Below are 17,179 nucleotides of genomic sequence, written 5' to 3'. Positions count from 1 at the left end.
TTAATAACCCCTACACTAACAATTATTATAAAAACAAACACAATTTTATTTAATCCTCTCACTAGCAATTTCATATATCCTATCTCTGAAAATAAGGAGAGCCTTAAATCAATTAACATATTCAAATAATATGTTTATTTCATCCGTAATTGTTTTTCACTCTCTCATTTACTTCTCTAGCCGATGATACTATAAGTCATTTTGCTTTACCACTAAACTCCAATTTGGTCACCAAATTACTTGAGTTTGACTCTTGTTTGATTTGTTAAAAATAAATTTAAAAATAATTTATTAGATTAATAAGTCAAGTTTAAATAATCTATTACTTAACTCAATAAATTTAAATACATTATAAAAAAAAATCAAGTTACTCGATGATGGGTGAAGATAGTCGAGATTGATGATGGCATTATAATGAAAATAGTTGAGATATTGGTGTTAAGAATTGTTCGTGTGGCTAAAGCATCAGCGTACAAAAAAGAAAAGAGAAAAAGTAGAAGGTATTTAGATAATTTCATATGTTCAAATATGCGACCCATGATAGATCTCATATCAAAAAAGGCATGCCACATGAGCTCATTGTCTCGTCGGTATAGAAAGACCACTTCCCCAATGAATTGTATAAAACAAGAAAAGGCATGCCACATGACCTCATTGGCTCGTCGGGATAGAAAGACCACTTCCCCGATGAATTGTATAAAACAATAAACAAAGGACACAAGATCAACAGGAAAAAGACACATTGTTGATCAAATCGATTGACCTGATTGGCGATGAAGCAGAGTTGCACAACAAGATCACATAATAGTGCCAACATAACAACTAAGCCATAAAATCGAATGATATCACACATGGAAACAAATTTTTTTGGCATGCCAGGTGTTTCAATTTTTTTTGACTATTTTAGTCATAAAAAGACAAAATAAACTTTTTAACCCAATATGACAAAGCATCACATTCAACTCATAATTATTTTATTTTTTTTCACAAAAGTCAAAAAAATCAAAAAATTTATCCCAAACGAGACTTTTTAATCACAGACTAAAAGAGTCAAAAAGTCAAAAAATTAACCCACATCCCAAACAAACCCTCAACAATATAAAAAGGTACCCACAAAGTATAACTGAGGTATGAAAGAAGATCCACAAAAATATACACACACAATTCCAGTCCTTGATTCTAGAAAAAGAAACACTAACTTGACCATCGGAGTACTCTTTTGGCCAAGCACCATCAGTTGCGCAGCCCTCACAATTGTGCTATCTTGTAGGAAGTTCAAAGGTTCATATCATCTTGCTCTCCACATAAGCAAAAATCAAGAGATATTGAACTCAATCAAATACAATAGAACATATTCACTTCTCAACCGCCATCGTAATTTTCATATACCAAAAGCCTTGCTCACAATATGGCATGACCATTAGCTTACATATCACTGAAATTAAAACAAACTTAAGAAGGGAACAACAAATAAATGAAAAAATTTAATTGCAAATCAAGAAATTACAAAGTAAAATCTATGCTCCAGAGCACAATTCTTACTTGCATCAGGACAGATATCTCACTTGCTCTATATTATTTTACAATTAATTTCTCCATTTCTTGTTTATCTGATATGGTACATGCAACAATTAAAGACGTAGACTTCTTGCTCACCTGAATCCCTTCCCAAAAGAAGCCAGTAACACAACTACGAATATCCGATAATAAACTTGTCTCTGATCTATAATAGCTAGTTTACACTACAAAGGAAAGTTGTTTTAGAGTGGCAAATTACATCCAGGAATTAAAGGAAAGAACAGAACAAAATAAAACAAAACAAAAAAGAAGAAAAAATACTAATCTTCTAAAGCAATTATATGTAAGATGCTTTATTACAATATAACCACAAGGTGTCGACATCAAAAGACAGAAGCTTCTAAAGAAATCCCCCCTTTTTTTTCATAATCATCTCAAGCATTGGTTGCTTTCTCAGCAGGTGCAGCCTCTGAACTGGCACCTGATTTTGCATGCTTCGCTTCATAATCTTTGACAGCAGCCTTTATTGCATCCTCAGCAAGCATGCTGCAGTGCAGCTTAACTGGTGGGAGAGAAAGATGTTTTGCAATTTCCCTGCATTATATCACCGAATAACACTACATTTTAGGAAACAGAAATCTGCCTACACTCTTGTGAAGAAGCATCCTCTGGTTGCAAGCTTTGAAAGATAAAATTGTTGAAACAGTATGCACACGTACATGAAATTTCACAAAACATGACTGGAACAGAGGATGAGATAGGTTTTTCAAAAAAGAAAATAGTCAATGAAAAAAGGAATTTAAGATTGTCTAAAGAGACTTCTACTCTTTGCATAAATAAAAACTGGTGTGGAGTAACAAATTTGCAATCTACAACAGTGTCTTTGTAAAATGGTGGGGGTGGGGGCGAGGGTGGGGGAATCAGAATTTAGAAGTGCTCCTTTAACCTATAACACAAAAGTTGAACAAAACCATCACTATAATATTGAGTTCCTCAACGAAATCTAGATGAATATTATTTCCTATGTATGTGTGTCCATTGCCCTTCATACACTCATTCTGATAGGGCGCCCAGGGAGTAGCCAAGATTACCCACTTGACATGGTCCAACTCTTAGCTTGACCATGTGTTCCCTATGTCTCAGTTTCAACCCCAAGCAGAGACTTCTGTATACTATCTGTTGATGACATCACTTTGACATCACAGTTTGGGAGAAGAGCCTATGTTCCCACTGCTCAAGATTGTTGGAGGATTGTGGCTTAAATGCGAAAATCAACGACTTGTTAATTTTGCCTTGCTCACTCCACCTTAGGGAGTAGCCCCTCCTTGACCGGTCTTACAGAGGGAGGAACATTGAGCAAACACCTAGACCTTAGTTGCACGAAGCGGGGATGGAGGCGGGAGTGGGAGCGGGGGTGCGCGAGCCGATAGAAGTTTCGTAAGTTGGGAGCGCCTCTGGGAGCGCCTATATATATATTACGTATATATAAATAAAATTAATTCAAAAATTCAACATGTATTTGTTTTCAAAGAAATTTTCAAAAAAATGTGTTTGGTCTGGTTATTTTGAAGAAAAGAAATTGTAAATGACTTTTCAAATACTTTTGAATAAAAAAATATGTTTAGTTTGGTTCGATTTGATTTTTAAAATATATATTTTTATTTATTATATGTAAAATTAAAAATATATATTATTTTTATTTATTTATAATATTTATTTTTTACTTTAATATTAAATATTATTTTCAATTTTTTTCTACAAATAAAAATAATTTATTTTATATGTTAATGTTTATAAAAAAATAAAAAAATAAAAAAAAAAGATGGAAAAAAATGTTTTTTTTATTACTAAAAACAAAAAAAGGTAAAAATAAAATAAAATAAAGAATAAAAGAGGGAGAGAGAGACAGCAACAAAGAAGGGAGAGAGAGGAGTCGAATAAGAGAGACGAAGAGAGAGAGAGAGAGAAGACGACACAGAGAGAGGAGACAAACACAAAGAGAGAGACAGAGAGAGAGATACGAAGGAGACGACGACGAAGAGCATCAAACAGAGGGAGAGAGAGAGAGAGAGTCGAACACACGCAGGTTGGAAGAACATACCTTGATCTAGCCTCAATTAGGGCTTCAACAAGTTTTTCCCCTTTCCCTTTCCCTTTCCCTTTCCATTTCTCTTTCTTCAATGGGTTAGGGTTTTTGTCTGGTTTCTGTCTGTTTTCTCTTTCTCGGTCTTCAATGGGTTAGGGCTTCTCTCTGTCAAGGTTTCTAAGTTGTTTATGAGTTGTTTTATTTCCACCAACAATCCCATCTTGGACAGGGTTGCGTTTCTCTCTCTATAGAAATGCGATTCTTGCACGTTTCTTTCTAAGAAACGTGAAATCGCGTATCTTACGAAGATTCATCACCTGGTTGCACGATTCTTGCAACTAAGACCTAAACACCTCAAGAAAGGTATTATACCTATCACCTATTTTGATGTATCTTTTTTTTTTTTCCCCTCGGTGATCTGGGGTGGGGGTAGGGATTGCCCATGTTCCAAGACTTGTTTGTTGCAAGATGAAAATGATCAGGACCTCAGTAACATACAATTTAGTATCTTTCTTATCGGACAATGCTGTCTCATGTTCAATTTATCCCTGCTTAGTTATCCAGAAATTCTCCTAAGGTTAACATATAATTACTTCAAGGGAATAATTAATGACATAATATGGGTTTTTTACCTAGCTGTTCTTCAAAAGTCTATAAACATTCTCGTGTTGTGGTGCATAGAGCTAAATATGCATGCTGTGAAGTCCAGCATTGCTACCATGAAAATGAAATAGCATCATGGATTTAGTTGCTACATGAAGAAATTTAGCCAAAGATATAACAATGGGAACAGTAGCCAAATTTGCACATGAGCCAGCAAATACATTAGTATTTCATCAAATAAACAATTATATTATCGTATATAACTTCACATCTTTGCCAACACAAAGCTGAGAACAAGATACAATTACATAAAACTGGTCAAAATCAAAAGCTAGTTTGAATCTTACAAGCATATAAAATCTACTAAGAAGCACCCCCATCAAAATAATATAACCAAAATGTGCACAAGATAAGAAACTGGGTAGTACATGCCTAGGAAAAAAATTGTGTCATTGGGTGGGTGGTATGCGTTAGAATTAGAAAGGGAATAAAACTCACGTATTCTTAATAGTTACAACTTCTTCCATCTGCCTCCCCTTTACCCATTCAGTAGCTGAAATCAGAAAACCAAGAGTTAATGTCATTATCATTGCAACTTTTGAATGCACACGATTACAATGATGGTCAACTGAACCATGAATTTGAATTACTTCTTCTCCGTTCTACTTTTACATTATTGCAACTTGAGATCAGTTTCTCAATTCAAACTATAGTTATCCTAAATTACTTGAATTTAATAATGTTGCCTATGCAAACCAATCTTGGTCCAATATCCAAAAAAGATTACCAACCATCCAAACATAATCGAACAATAATATTACACATTCCCAAAAGTAAGGAAAGAAACTCCAAAGAAGAGAAGTTTCCCATAAAATTCACGCAAAAATTTTCGACAACCCCCAAATTCCATCACCTTTCGTAGTCAAATTCAGCAGCCCAATCAACCTTCCTTCAAAACGATAACATAAAATTAAAACAACCCATTCCACAATTCAAAAATCCCCACAATTGTTTCAAGACATAGAAGATTCCCCCAACTTTAGCCCTAAAAATTACCAACCATCCAGACTTAATCAAACTACACTAGAACACATGCCCAAAAATAAGAAAAGAAACTCGAAAAAAGAAAAAATAAATTAATAAAAATAAGAAAAGTTTCATCAAATTGACGAAAATTTATTGAAACCCCACAAAATCCATCACCTTTCTCAATCAAATTAAGCAGCCAAATCAAGTAAAAATAAACAACACAAAAAACCCAACTTGTTTCCCAAAAAGCAATTGATATGAGCAGTAATCCCCAAATTTTTCCAAGGAAAACTAACCTACGGAAGAAGAAGCAATAGCAGATCCACAACCGAAGGTCTTGAAGCAAGCATCGACAATCTTCCCAGTCTGGTCATCGACCTTGATCTGAAGCTTCATCACATCGCCACAAGCCGGTGCACCAACAAGGCCGGTTCCGACCGTGGGATCGTTCTTGTCGAATGATCCAACGTTGCGAGGGTTGTTGTAGTGATCGACGACCCTTTCATGGTAGAGTCGCGGAAGGAGGAGCTTCGCTGCTGAAGATGATGATAGGGCCTCCCCAAACCCTAACCCTAGGAGTCTCTTCGTGGCTAATCTCAGCATTTTTTTTTTTTTTTGTGTGGTTTGGTTTTTTTTGGAGGAGAGATGATGGAATGGTTAGGGTTTGTGGATGATGAAGGCGGTTTTAGAGAGAGAGAGAGACAGAGACAGAGCAGTGAGCTGACAAGTGTCCCTCGATCTTACCCGAAATATTGGAGAGCCTGGAGAGCCTAGGATTCTAGCCTATTTTGGGTAGCGTTTCGTTTTTTTGGTAAACTATCAGTATGTGTTAATAGTTGAATTTATTAACACCTCGTTTATAGTTTAAAAAGTAAAAAAAATCATTAAAAATAATAAAAAAATCATTTATTTATATTAAAAATTTAATGATAAATTACATATACTTCTCTCGAGATTTAATTAAATTACAAATGTCTTTTTAAAGTTTCAGAAATTACAGATATTTTCTGAAATTTATTTTCATAACAAATTACTTCTTAATTTGTTATGAAAATATTACCTTCAGGGGATATCTGTAATTTCTAAAACTTCAGGAGATATTTTTAATTTTGCTAACCCTCGAAGGGTATAGGTAATTTGCCCAAAAATTAAAGATTGTTATCTTTTATTTTTTACATATTTCTTTTGTAAAAAATTAAAAAAACATTTCAAACATACTTATTTTTTTATATCATATTTTAATTAAAAAGTTAAAAAATTACTAAAAAAATATATTTCCAAACGAGACCTAAGTACTGTTGAAAATAAAATTGTAATTAAAAATAATTTTTTGTGACAGTTTTTTGTATATGTTATTAAAAATTGATAATTAGTGACTTTTTTGTCACTATTTTTATAAGTTGTCGATAAAATTTACAATTAGTGACTTTTTATGATGAATTTTTCAAACTGTTGTTGTTAGTTAAAAATTAATGATTTTTTTGTTACGATTTTTTAAAACTATCGCTAAAACTTATAATTAGGTCTCGTTTAGCAAGTGCCCCTTTTAGTCAAAAAGTCAAAAAAGTTACTAAAAAAATCAAAAAGCCAACAACTCATACAAAAAAGTCAAAGATATCATTTTCTCTCTACTTTTTGCACATCTTTTTCGTAAAATGTCAAAAAGTCATCCCAAACATGCTAGTTTTTTTTACATCACATTTTAGTTAAAAAGTTACTAAAAAAGCATATTCCCAAACGAGGCCTAGTGACATTTTTTATAACAAAATTTTTAAATTATAACTGAAAATTAACAATTAATAACTATTTTTAATAGTATTTGATGAAAAATACCATTAATCCTCACAGGATTTATTGGACAAGAAGTCCACCTATTAGGGCCTACACACAAGTCTCTATTTTTTTTATGGCTTATTATTTTATTTTATTTTGAGAAAAAATGTAAAAATGTAAAGAGGTGGTGTGACTCAAATAAGCCACAAATGCAATAAGTTGGTTTTTCTTAATTGCCAAAATAGGTCTATGTTTGAATTTGTTTATTTAGATTTTAACGAATTTGAGTTCGAATTCTAGCTCAACAAAACTTTAGCTACCGTTTGGCAAGTGGATTGGGTTTGGATTAAGATTAAAAAATATAAAACAATAAAATATGTTAAATAAGTCAATAATATAAAATGTTACATTCAAATCATAATTATTTTACTTTTTTCTCACCAAAAAAAAAAAGTCACAAAAGTCTTCTCAAATTAGTCAAAAAGTCAAACTAAAAACGTTTTTCACAAACGAACCCCTGATAAATTAAGCTTGAGTCGAATTGACTTTAGACTAAGCTTAAATCTATTCACGAGTTTTAACAAAACAAAATAATTATAAATTAATATTTATGAATGAGATTAAAATTATAATTAAAATTTTTAATTAAATAATTATATATATAATATTTATATATCATCACTAAGTATATAAATGTATTATCATAAGTAGTTATTATTTATATGTAAATAAATTTAGCTATTGTTTATATTATTTAAATATATAAATAACATATTTATCTTATTTATTATACATATTTTTACATTATTTAATACATAAATACTATATTTGTTCTATTACCTAGATAAATTTTAAATTAGTTGAGATAACAAGCAGAACTTTAATATGTTTAAACTTATTTATTGAGATTTTAACGAGTTCAAATTTCAATAAAAATTTAATGAGTCGAATTCGAACAAGTTTTTATTGAACTGAGTTCAAGTCTGTTCACGAACAGTTCTGTTTATTTATAACTCTACTCCAAATAAAACAAATCTTAGAATAAAGTTGGTTTGGGAAATTGATTTTTTTAATAATTTTTTAACCTTTTTATAAGATGAAAAAAATAATAATTTTTTTTAATTGTATCATAAATTACTAAGATGTTTGATTATTTTTTTTATTTTATAACTTTTTTAATAAAATTTTGACTTTATAACTTTTTTTAAAACTTTTTAATTATTTTAATCAAAAATCCAAATTACCAAATGAGCCTAAGCTTACAAAATCGTACAATCAAATACAAAATTGAATGGATAAATTTTTAATATATTTTTTTGACTTTTTTATAAAAAGATGTACAAACAAGTAAAAATGTGATATGATCCAAATAAATGAGCTTATCAAATAATTGCACATTCTGAAACAACCCCTAAATTGCATTAATAATTTTGTTAAGTTTTAGGATTGTTTGAGGTATGACTTGTAAATTGACTTTTTTATTTATCATGAATAAACGTATAAAAAAATAGAGAGATAATATGATCCAAATAAGTCAATAAATAGCTTATTTATGGTGTTACCAAATGAATTCTAATTATGTATGTATTTTGTGTTTGGTTTTTATCAATGCTTTTTGCAAATGTATATTAGAATGAGAAATATCTGGTTGGTTTCTATTTACACAACTAATTTTTCTTAGTTTACACATTTAAAAAATTTTACACTTGTAATTTGATATTTACTAATCAAAAATTCATAATTCAAATATGAATTATTAATAGAATATAGGGGTTTTTTTTTTAAGCTCCTTAATAATAACAATTTTCTGCATAAAGGACATTAAAAAATGTAATACTGCCTCAGGTCCCTAACCAAAATACCTGCGCATTTTATCAATTTCTTGGACCAAAATACCCTACGTCTGTTTATCTTCAGATGAGTTGATTTTTTTGACCTGTCTACTGGATATTCTCCTTTGTGATGCTGGTACTGGTGTTGGGTATTTTCCGGCGAGTACGAAAACAAATTCAGCAAAACAAAAGCACTAAGTTTGGCAAATTTGATTTTCTGGGTAAACAAACAGAGTGGAGTGGAGTTGATAGATGTATATATATATGATACATACATATATATATATACATACAATCTGTTGCTTACTGTCTTGACTAGTATATATATGATAATTAATCAATTAAGACCATTTGCAACTATAATCAAACAGTCACTCTTAGTTATCTTATCTATGGTTGCAAACATATATATCTATATAATAAGGGAGGAGGGTTTTCAAAAATGTATAAAATGTGTGTGAGATACATTTTAATTTAATGGCTGAGATTAATCCCAAAAAAATATCAATGATTCAGATCAACAGATCTCCCGCCCAAACAACTCTTGCTCTCTCTCCCACGTCTAGCTAAACACATCTGCTCTACACATTCTCTCTCATCCCCCTCCTCATCCCAAAAGCTGCCTTACCTCTCCCTCTATACCTGGCTTACTACCTCCTCCATTGTCAGCGCTATCAGATCCGATCCTCCACCCCTCTCCACGTCGTCACTCTCTCCGAACTCGCTGCCATCGCCTCCCTCATCGCTTCCTTCATCTACCTCCTCGGTTTTTTTGGCATTGGTTTCGTCCAATCCTTCATCACCTGTGCTTCTCACGATCGCTTCATCCTCAAAGAAGATCGCTGCCTCCCCCTCCTGTGCCCAAACTGATGGATCTGCCGCATGTGAATCATCAAATCGGTGTGATTTGGGTTTGATTGGTGTGATTTGGGTTTGATATTTTTTCCCCTTCTCTCTCTGTTCTTCTCCTTCATTTCATGAATACATACATTTTTAGGGTTGTTTATAACATTCTTGGGTTTGATTGGTGCATTTGGGTTTGATATTTTTTTTCCCTTCTCTCTCTGTTCTTCTTCATTTCATTAATACATACATTCATGAATACAGTGATATATTTTTAGTTTCATCATCTGGGTTTAAAATTGGGTTCATTGGAGCTTACAATATGTGTAATTTTGTTTCCTGTTTTTTTTATTGGGACTGTTAATCAGTTTTCAAAAAAAAAAAAAAAAAACCGATCTTCTTTTCTTTCTCTCTCTCTTGGTGTGTATTTATAAATTAAAAAATGAAGGATTTCTAAATAGTCCTAATGGAGTGTGGGTTCCATTGTAATAGAGATGTTTGTGGTTTTTTTTTTTTTTTTTTTTTTTACTTTCATGTTATTAGAGCTCATTGATTTAGAGAATGTATCCTTATTCTTATAAATTTATGTGTGTTTCTTATAAATTTATGTGTGTTTCTAAATTTATGAAATTCTGACTAATTTTATTGTACTTAAGTTGTTTTGTTTTAATTGGTTGTTTTTTTCATTTCTTTCCTTTTGCCTGAACAAAAAATAAAAAATAATTTTTTTAGGAATTGCTTGGTCTTATGAACTAGGTCAGTTATGGTTAGCAAATTTTGGGTTTGCGCTTCTCTGTGTTGTTTTCTTGAATTATTGATTGATCTAAGTTTGATATTTTTTAGCTAATGAGATCACCTGATGTATTTTTAAACATTCTCAAATGAGTGGCATCTGATTCTAGATTTAGTAGATACCTTGACACTACCAAGTAAAATTAGTTTAGGGAGGAGATTAGGTATTCATACACATTGCTAACTGAGATATTAGTATAGTTTTTTTTTTTTTTTTTTTGAAGTTTTAAAAAGAAGGTGAAATGAGGATGTGAAATGGAGTAATGGCAACATAAGAGAGTTCAAATCAAAATGAATGCATCAGTCATGGGGACTCAATAAATTTCACTTTAATTTGGGACAAGACGAGGAGGTTGGACAACAAGGTTTGCTTATGTGTTAGTAAATATATATCATCATACTAGCTAGAAGCACTATTATTCTGACCATGGGTGGAACTACTTGGCACGGGATTCTCTGTCCCTACATCCTTTTTGTGTCAAGAGATTCTCACACACACATACCACGGCTGACAATGCATTGGGACAAAAGGACATAGGGATTTGGGTATAGAGTATCCCTGGACGAAGTACTTCAAAAATCCATTGGGGCTTACAATCTGTGTCATTTCATAAATACATTAATATTTTTTTTATTTCCTGTTTTTATTAGAATTTTGTGTCCAATACTGTTTTTATTATAATTTGGGGTTTGCAAACGCGTGTGTATTATGAAAACTCAACATTATATGTATACGCGTGTGTATTATGAGTTATATGTATAATGGTATAGTAATTTGTCTTAATTTTATAGCCTTTAGTTTGAGTCTGTATTTTGAGACAATTTAGAGATTTATTGCTTAGATGAGCTACTGGAATATGTGCTTGAGTTTATGTATAAGCTGGATTTCTACTCATTAATTTATCACCGCATTGTGCTTATGGAAATTTTCAATTATGTTTGTGTCTCATTAGAACATGTCTAATGTATATGAAGTTTTATAGGACTACAATTTTTTGAATATTTGTCACACAATTTTGATTTTTAAAAATGCCTTTAGAATTGCTAACTGAATGAATAAACATGTCACATTCAGTTAATAACTGCTAATCAGTTTTCAAAACCAACTCATGTTTCTCATTCAGCAAACAACCCAAAAAATTAGACATAGAATTGCGAACGCAGATGAGGATAAAAACAGTATTGGACATAGAATTACAAACGCAAACAACCCACCATTCTTTCGAACTCGCATTGACCAATACTCTCTCTTTGATCTCTCTCTCTAGCTTTCTGTCTCTTTTTGGCGTTTTTCATTATTTTTTACCTCAATTACTATCTCTTCGCATCTAATTTCAGATCTCTCTGACCTCTATTGTGTTTGATTCTTCTCATTTTTAGGGTTTTGGGATGAAATTGATTCTAATGAACAAAAACAAGAAGAAGTAGAAGAAGAAAAGAAAAAGTAGCTTTAGTTAAATAATAATGCTATAGGATTGTTATTGTTTAAATAATTGTTTTTATGTTAACAATTTACTTATTTTTTAAATGCAACAGTTGATTTTCAACAGTTAATTGAAATTGCCTTTTGAAATACTTATTTGTGTTGAATATCTAAATTGGCTGTCGTCATCAAAAATATCTAAACAGGTATAGTTTGATCACCGTAATGTCTGGGTCTCATTTGTTTCAAATTAGGATAGTTCATGTGTGCGATGACGATAATTAGATACTAATTTGGAAATCGTGATGTTTTCGCAGTGACAATTGCCCTTTTTCATTATTTTTGACCTCGATTACTATCTCTTTGCATCTAATTTTGGGTTTTGGGATGAAATCAATTCTAATTGCTATGCATATTTTTGGGATGAAATCGATTCTAATTGCTATGCTATGCAAAAAATAATTTCTACTATTTTTATTTACATAGATCCCTGAGGTCCAAGGGGTCTTAACTGCTGCCCAGAAGCACTGGCCTCACATCCATATATTTGATTCGCTGGTTATGGCAGATTCGGCTGTCAAGATGGTAAAAGCTGGTTGCCAATATATCACAGTTCTAGGAGTTGATTTTATGTCAGAAAATGTGCGGGCAATCCTTGATCAGGCTGGCTTCTTAGAGGTAGTCTTTTCCTCTTCTTTTCGTGTATTCTTATTTCATCACTTTGTCAGTTACAAATCCAATTCTAAAAACAGTTTTCAAGTTAACAGAGTAAAAAGTGCTACTTGGTCAACAAATATTTTAATTGAAGCATAGAATTCCTATTTCAAGAACTAATAAATTAACATAATTAAAACATGAAAACCAACATTGATTCATATTTTGACTTCAAATTTTTAGCAACAAATGAGATAAATTATATTTTAACCCAACAATTATATTCACTTACATTTTGATTTCATCATTATTTGCACGGGCATACACTGGATTAGAAGGGTTTTGAGCAAAGGTGTAATGTGTTTGCATAAACAAATTATTACATGTTATATAGAAAAACATATAAATCAATTATCAGTTGAGGTTTCTAGAGTGTTTTTGCTGTTTTCTTTTCTTTAAATGTTTTTTTTTTCTTTTAAACTTTTTTTGTCTAATTATTTATTCAATTCTTCTTTCTTTTTCTCTTTTTTCAACGAGGCAGTGGTGGTAGTGAATTCTATTGATGTCTCCAACAATGATCCTAGATTAGCAAGGCGATGCTGGAAACTATATTTATTTGCCTATGTTAATTTTTTGGGGGTATATTTATCTGTTTGTTGATTTTTTTTTATATATATATTTATTTGTTTGTTGTCCAGAGAATCATATGCTTCATTGTTTCAAAGTAAGGTATTCATATTTTTTCTATTGTTTTGATTGTTTTATCAGCAAGATGAGTTCAGTTAATTGGTTTTGTTGGCGGTTGATTTTGATATTTTGAGTTATTTTATTAGTTGGTGCGCTTTTTGTAGTACTTTAGTTAGTGTGCTTTGATTTTGTTTAGCTTCTATTTTCATGGCATTGTTATGTCGTTGGTGAGAGAGATAAGGGAAAACAAGAGAAGGAGTGTGGTATGGGAGGCAAGGAGAAGATATAGAGAGTGGTGGTTGTGTAATGGGGGAAGGGGAAAGTCTGGAGTTAAAAGAAATTCAGAGAAAAAAATAGAACTATGAGGGGTGGACGTGAAGGTGGAGCTAAATGGAAATACAAAAAAGAAAGAAAAAAAAAATTTAGAGCATCGAGTTGGAAAAAAAAAATGAGTTCAGAAAATTCATTGTTTTGGAATGGATTCTTTTCAGCCGTTATCTTGAGTTATTTTGGAATGAATTCTTTATTGTGTTGTTTTAAAATCTATTTTGTTGTGTGGTCAGAAAATTCATAAAATTCTGTTTCGTTATCTTGAGTTATTCAGAAAATTCATTGTTTTGGAATGAATTCTTATATTTTGTCAGGTATGGTTTGGTTTTGTGAGTTTAAATCCTTAAAAGCCATTGAAGCCTCAATGGAACTTATGTCTATAAGACCCTTTCAGATCCAATATCCTTTCAGATCGAAGGAAAAGCTCCATTCATCCTCCATGTGGAAGAGAAAAATAATAGCGTACTGCTTTTAATCCTCATAGAAGAACCATCCTAAAATTCCTAATGTGAGTTTTCCTTTTAAATTTTTTCTCCTTTTCATTATACAATATATGCGCCTTTTAGGCCATCAACTACTCTTTCTATCTCTCCCTGTCTCTATTTTCTTTTATTTTAATTCCCTAGCTCTAAACTTCAGTTACAGCAGAAAATAATTGTGAAAGGCCAGTTAGAACTATTGGGTGCATTTGATATTGAAGATAAAGCCTCTGAAATTTGATGTGAGCCCAAATCAAGTGACAAGAAACAATATCAGAAGTGAAAAGAAAGAAGGTCAATAATTTCAAATACTTTTATTTGGCTATATTTTAGAGCAATAATTTCAATTTTATAGTTGTTTTTAATTGATGACTTTTACATCATCCCTACAATTACTCTCTTTGAAGTATGTTTTCATTCATGTAATTTATTCAACCACATTGGGGCATTATACATGGTTATCAAAATCGTGATTTGGATCATAGTCCTACAATCCTAAATTGTCAAAACGATCCAAATCATTGTAGGATCGGTGTTATAGTAGGATCGCAAGTAGGATCATATGTACGATCATAAGTAGGATCACTGGATTTATGATTTTTCACCTGATTTTTGTTATTCATTATTCTAATTTGTATTTTTACCTAGAAAGTAGAATCTTATGATTCTCAATCTGATCCTACAATCCGATCCATGAGACCCTCTCACCGATCCTATGTAGGATTCCAATTTTAACAACCTTGGCATTATATGGCTGCAATGATTTTTCTCGATAGCTGATTTTGGTAAGTTGGATTAAAAATGGATTTACTTAACCTAGGTTTGAATTTATGTTATTAAATTGGTGAGGTAATGTAACATTAAATTGACGTATATGTATGACTTCCAAGTCTAAAGCTCCACAAATCATATGAGTGATAGTTTTTTTTTTTTTTTGGTACAAGGAACAAAATCCACTATTTAATGGTTATATGGGTTCGATCGCCCCCCCCCCCCCCCAAAACAAAAAAAAGGTTATATGGGAGTGCCTTTACGCACAAGCTATGCACTAGACATTAACAGTGTTGACTTTTGTTTAATATGGGTTCTCATGTCCTAGCAGCCCAACCAATCCCATTGCCAAAAGTCCAAATCTTGCTTTAAAAAAAACTCTTTAAATTTTTTGAGGTTAGTCTGTTTTGCGTGAATTTGGAAAGTAAAAATAAAACGTGAGTGAAATATAAATGAAATATCAGTTAATTTTTTTTTCTTTAATGTTACAGATATTTGATGCGGTTTCAGTACTTCTGGTTGTTTTTCTATTGAATTTGAGCAATGTTGATGCCCAAAAAGCGCGTGTTTTGGACTACTTTGAGTACTCTGCTATGAGCTGCAGAGCTCACAGCGCCAGCTTAACAGATTTTGGAGGAGTTGGTGATGGAAGCACCTTCAATACAGAGGCATTCAAGGCAACAATAGCTCATCTGAGCCAGTTTGAATCGGACGGTGGATCACAACTCTTTGTACCTCCTGGAAGATGGTTGACTGGCAGCTTCAATCTCACCAGCCATTTCACACTTTACCTCCTGTAAACAGTTGTTAGTAATAGAAGAAAGGAGGGTATTTAAAGTGAGGGTGAGTGGGGGGACAATTAAATAGAGAGTAGGAATTCATAAGTGGATAATCTTGCAACAAATCCGATATAAATAAAAAAGAACAACAGCGCAAGGGCAAGTTTTTTGGGAATCCTATGCTTCAAGGTTATGTACATATTGTTATTATGGGTCATTTAGTTTTAGGTTATGTACATATTGTTATTATGGGTCATTTAGTTTTAGGTTATGTACATACTACTATTATGGATCATTTAATTTTAGTCTAATACATTTGATTTTAATTCCATTCTCCACAATTAATTACAAGCACCAAGAAGTGGTTTGCAATGTCTACTTGCCCTGTAGTATGGTTGTGGTGATAGTGTATGAAGAACAGTAGGTATTGGGTTTTGATTGTTGTGACATAGGATGATGAGTGACCATAAGGTGGAGACGATCAATGATGGTATGCAAGAGTTTTATACCCATCTCTGATTTATTATTTTTATTTTTAATGTGGATTTTCATAGACCTAAAGACAGTAAATCATCTATACCCATTTCTGATTTATTTTTTTATTTTTAATTATATATTTTTTGAATAAGGGAGAACGATTTTTGAATTTGTCCCAAAATGTATCAGAGATACATTTCGTTTGAATGGCCGAGATGATTCCTAATCAATATCTAACGATTGAAGTATGTGCAGTGATTTTAGGATTCGCTCTATGTTCTTCTTGCTGATTAATTTTTAATTGTTGTTGGTGTTGTGATGATCTGGGTGTTATGAGTGCTCATTGTTGTTGTTGTTGATTTTAGGATTGGATCTGTGTTTTTCTTGCTAATTGATCTTTAATTGTTGTTGGTGTTGTGATGATCTGGGTGTTATGAGTGCTCATTGTTGTTGTTGTTGATTTTAGGATTGGATCTGTGTTTTTCTTGCTAATTGATCTTTAATTGTTGTTGGTGTTGTGATGATCTAGGTGTTGTGAGTACATATTGTTGCTGTTGTTGATGAATTATGATGATGTAGAATGATGATGATGCAGATAAGATACATGTATAAGATTTGATCTGCGCAAAGTAAATTTTTGTAATTAAAATTTGTACAGGCTCTGATCTGTTTTATTGTTTATTTTTTTTATTTTTTTTATGATGATGATGAACATATAAGATTTGGTGATTGTGTTGTTGTCGAAGAACAAATATGATTTGTTGTTGATGATAATGTTCTTGAACAAATGAGTGTGTAAATTTTTCATGGACCCAAAGATAGTAAACAGGATGATGGTGTTCCCTTTATGGGTTTATGATATTTTACATTGTACTGTTGTGAGACTTAAGTTTGGCATTGAGTTGGATTTTTGTAGTCCTTTAGGGTAAAATTTGTTTTTGATGGTTTTGAAATGGGTTTCAAAACCCATTTCATTGAAATATTGGTTTGAGTATTTTTTATTTTTGTTGATTAAGTATGTGTTTGGGTATGATTTGGATTTGAGTTTGTATTGGAGGAGGTTGGTGTATGATTTACAAGCAATAACCAGTCACTTATTTATA

At 31.8% G+C, this 17,179-nt stretch overlaps 1 protein-coding gene and 1 long non-coding RNA gene across 3 annotated transcripts; one reads left to right on the top strand and one right to left on the bottom strand.

Moving 5' to 3' along the window:
• Positions 1-1,699: 1,699 nt before the first annotated feature.
• LOC114263428 (iron-sulfur cluster assembly protein 1) lies at positions 1,700-6,086 on the bottom strand. The gene is made up of 3 exons (XM_028203967.2): positions 5,533-6,086; positions 4,706-4,760; positions 1,700-2,112 (listed from the first exon to the last, which is right to left on the bottom strand). Exons 1-3 carry the CDS (start codon positions 5,837-5,839, stop codon positions 1,953-1,955), a joined length of 522 nt encoding a protein of 173 aa, XP_028059768.2. The 5' UTR covers positions 5,840-6,086; the 3' UTR covers positions 1,700-1,952.
• A 3,207-nt stretch (positions 6,087-9,293) lies between these two features.
• Positions 9,294-16,935, top strand: LOC114321143 (uncharacterized). Of its 2 annotated transcripts, XR_014327628.1 has the most exons (5): positions 9,294-9,772; positions 12,468-12,577; positions 13,885-14,078; positions 14,210-14,343; positions 15,312-16,935. It is a non-coding gene; the product is annotated as an uncharacterized LOC114321143 (long non-coding RNA). The 2 variants fall into 2 exon arrangements; XR_014327627.1 differs by having other exon boundaries at positions 9,297-12,577.
• The last annotated feature ends 244 nt before the right edge of the window (positions 16,936-17,179 follow it).

This window comes from Camellia sinensis, chromosome 4 (assembly GCF_055761805.1).
Source record: "Camellia sinensis isolate YWXY chromosome 4, ASM5576180v1, whole genome shotgun sequence".
Classification (NCBI taxonomy): domain Eukaryota; kingdom Viridiplantae; phylum Streptophyta; class Magnoliopsida; order Ericales; family Theaceae; genus Camellia; species Camellia sinensis.
Note: the sequence above shows the minus strand (reverse complement) of the source record. Positions and strands in the feature narration are given on the sequence as shown.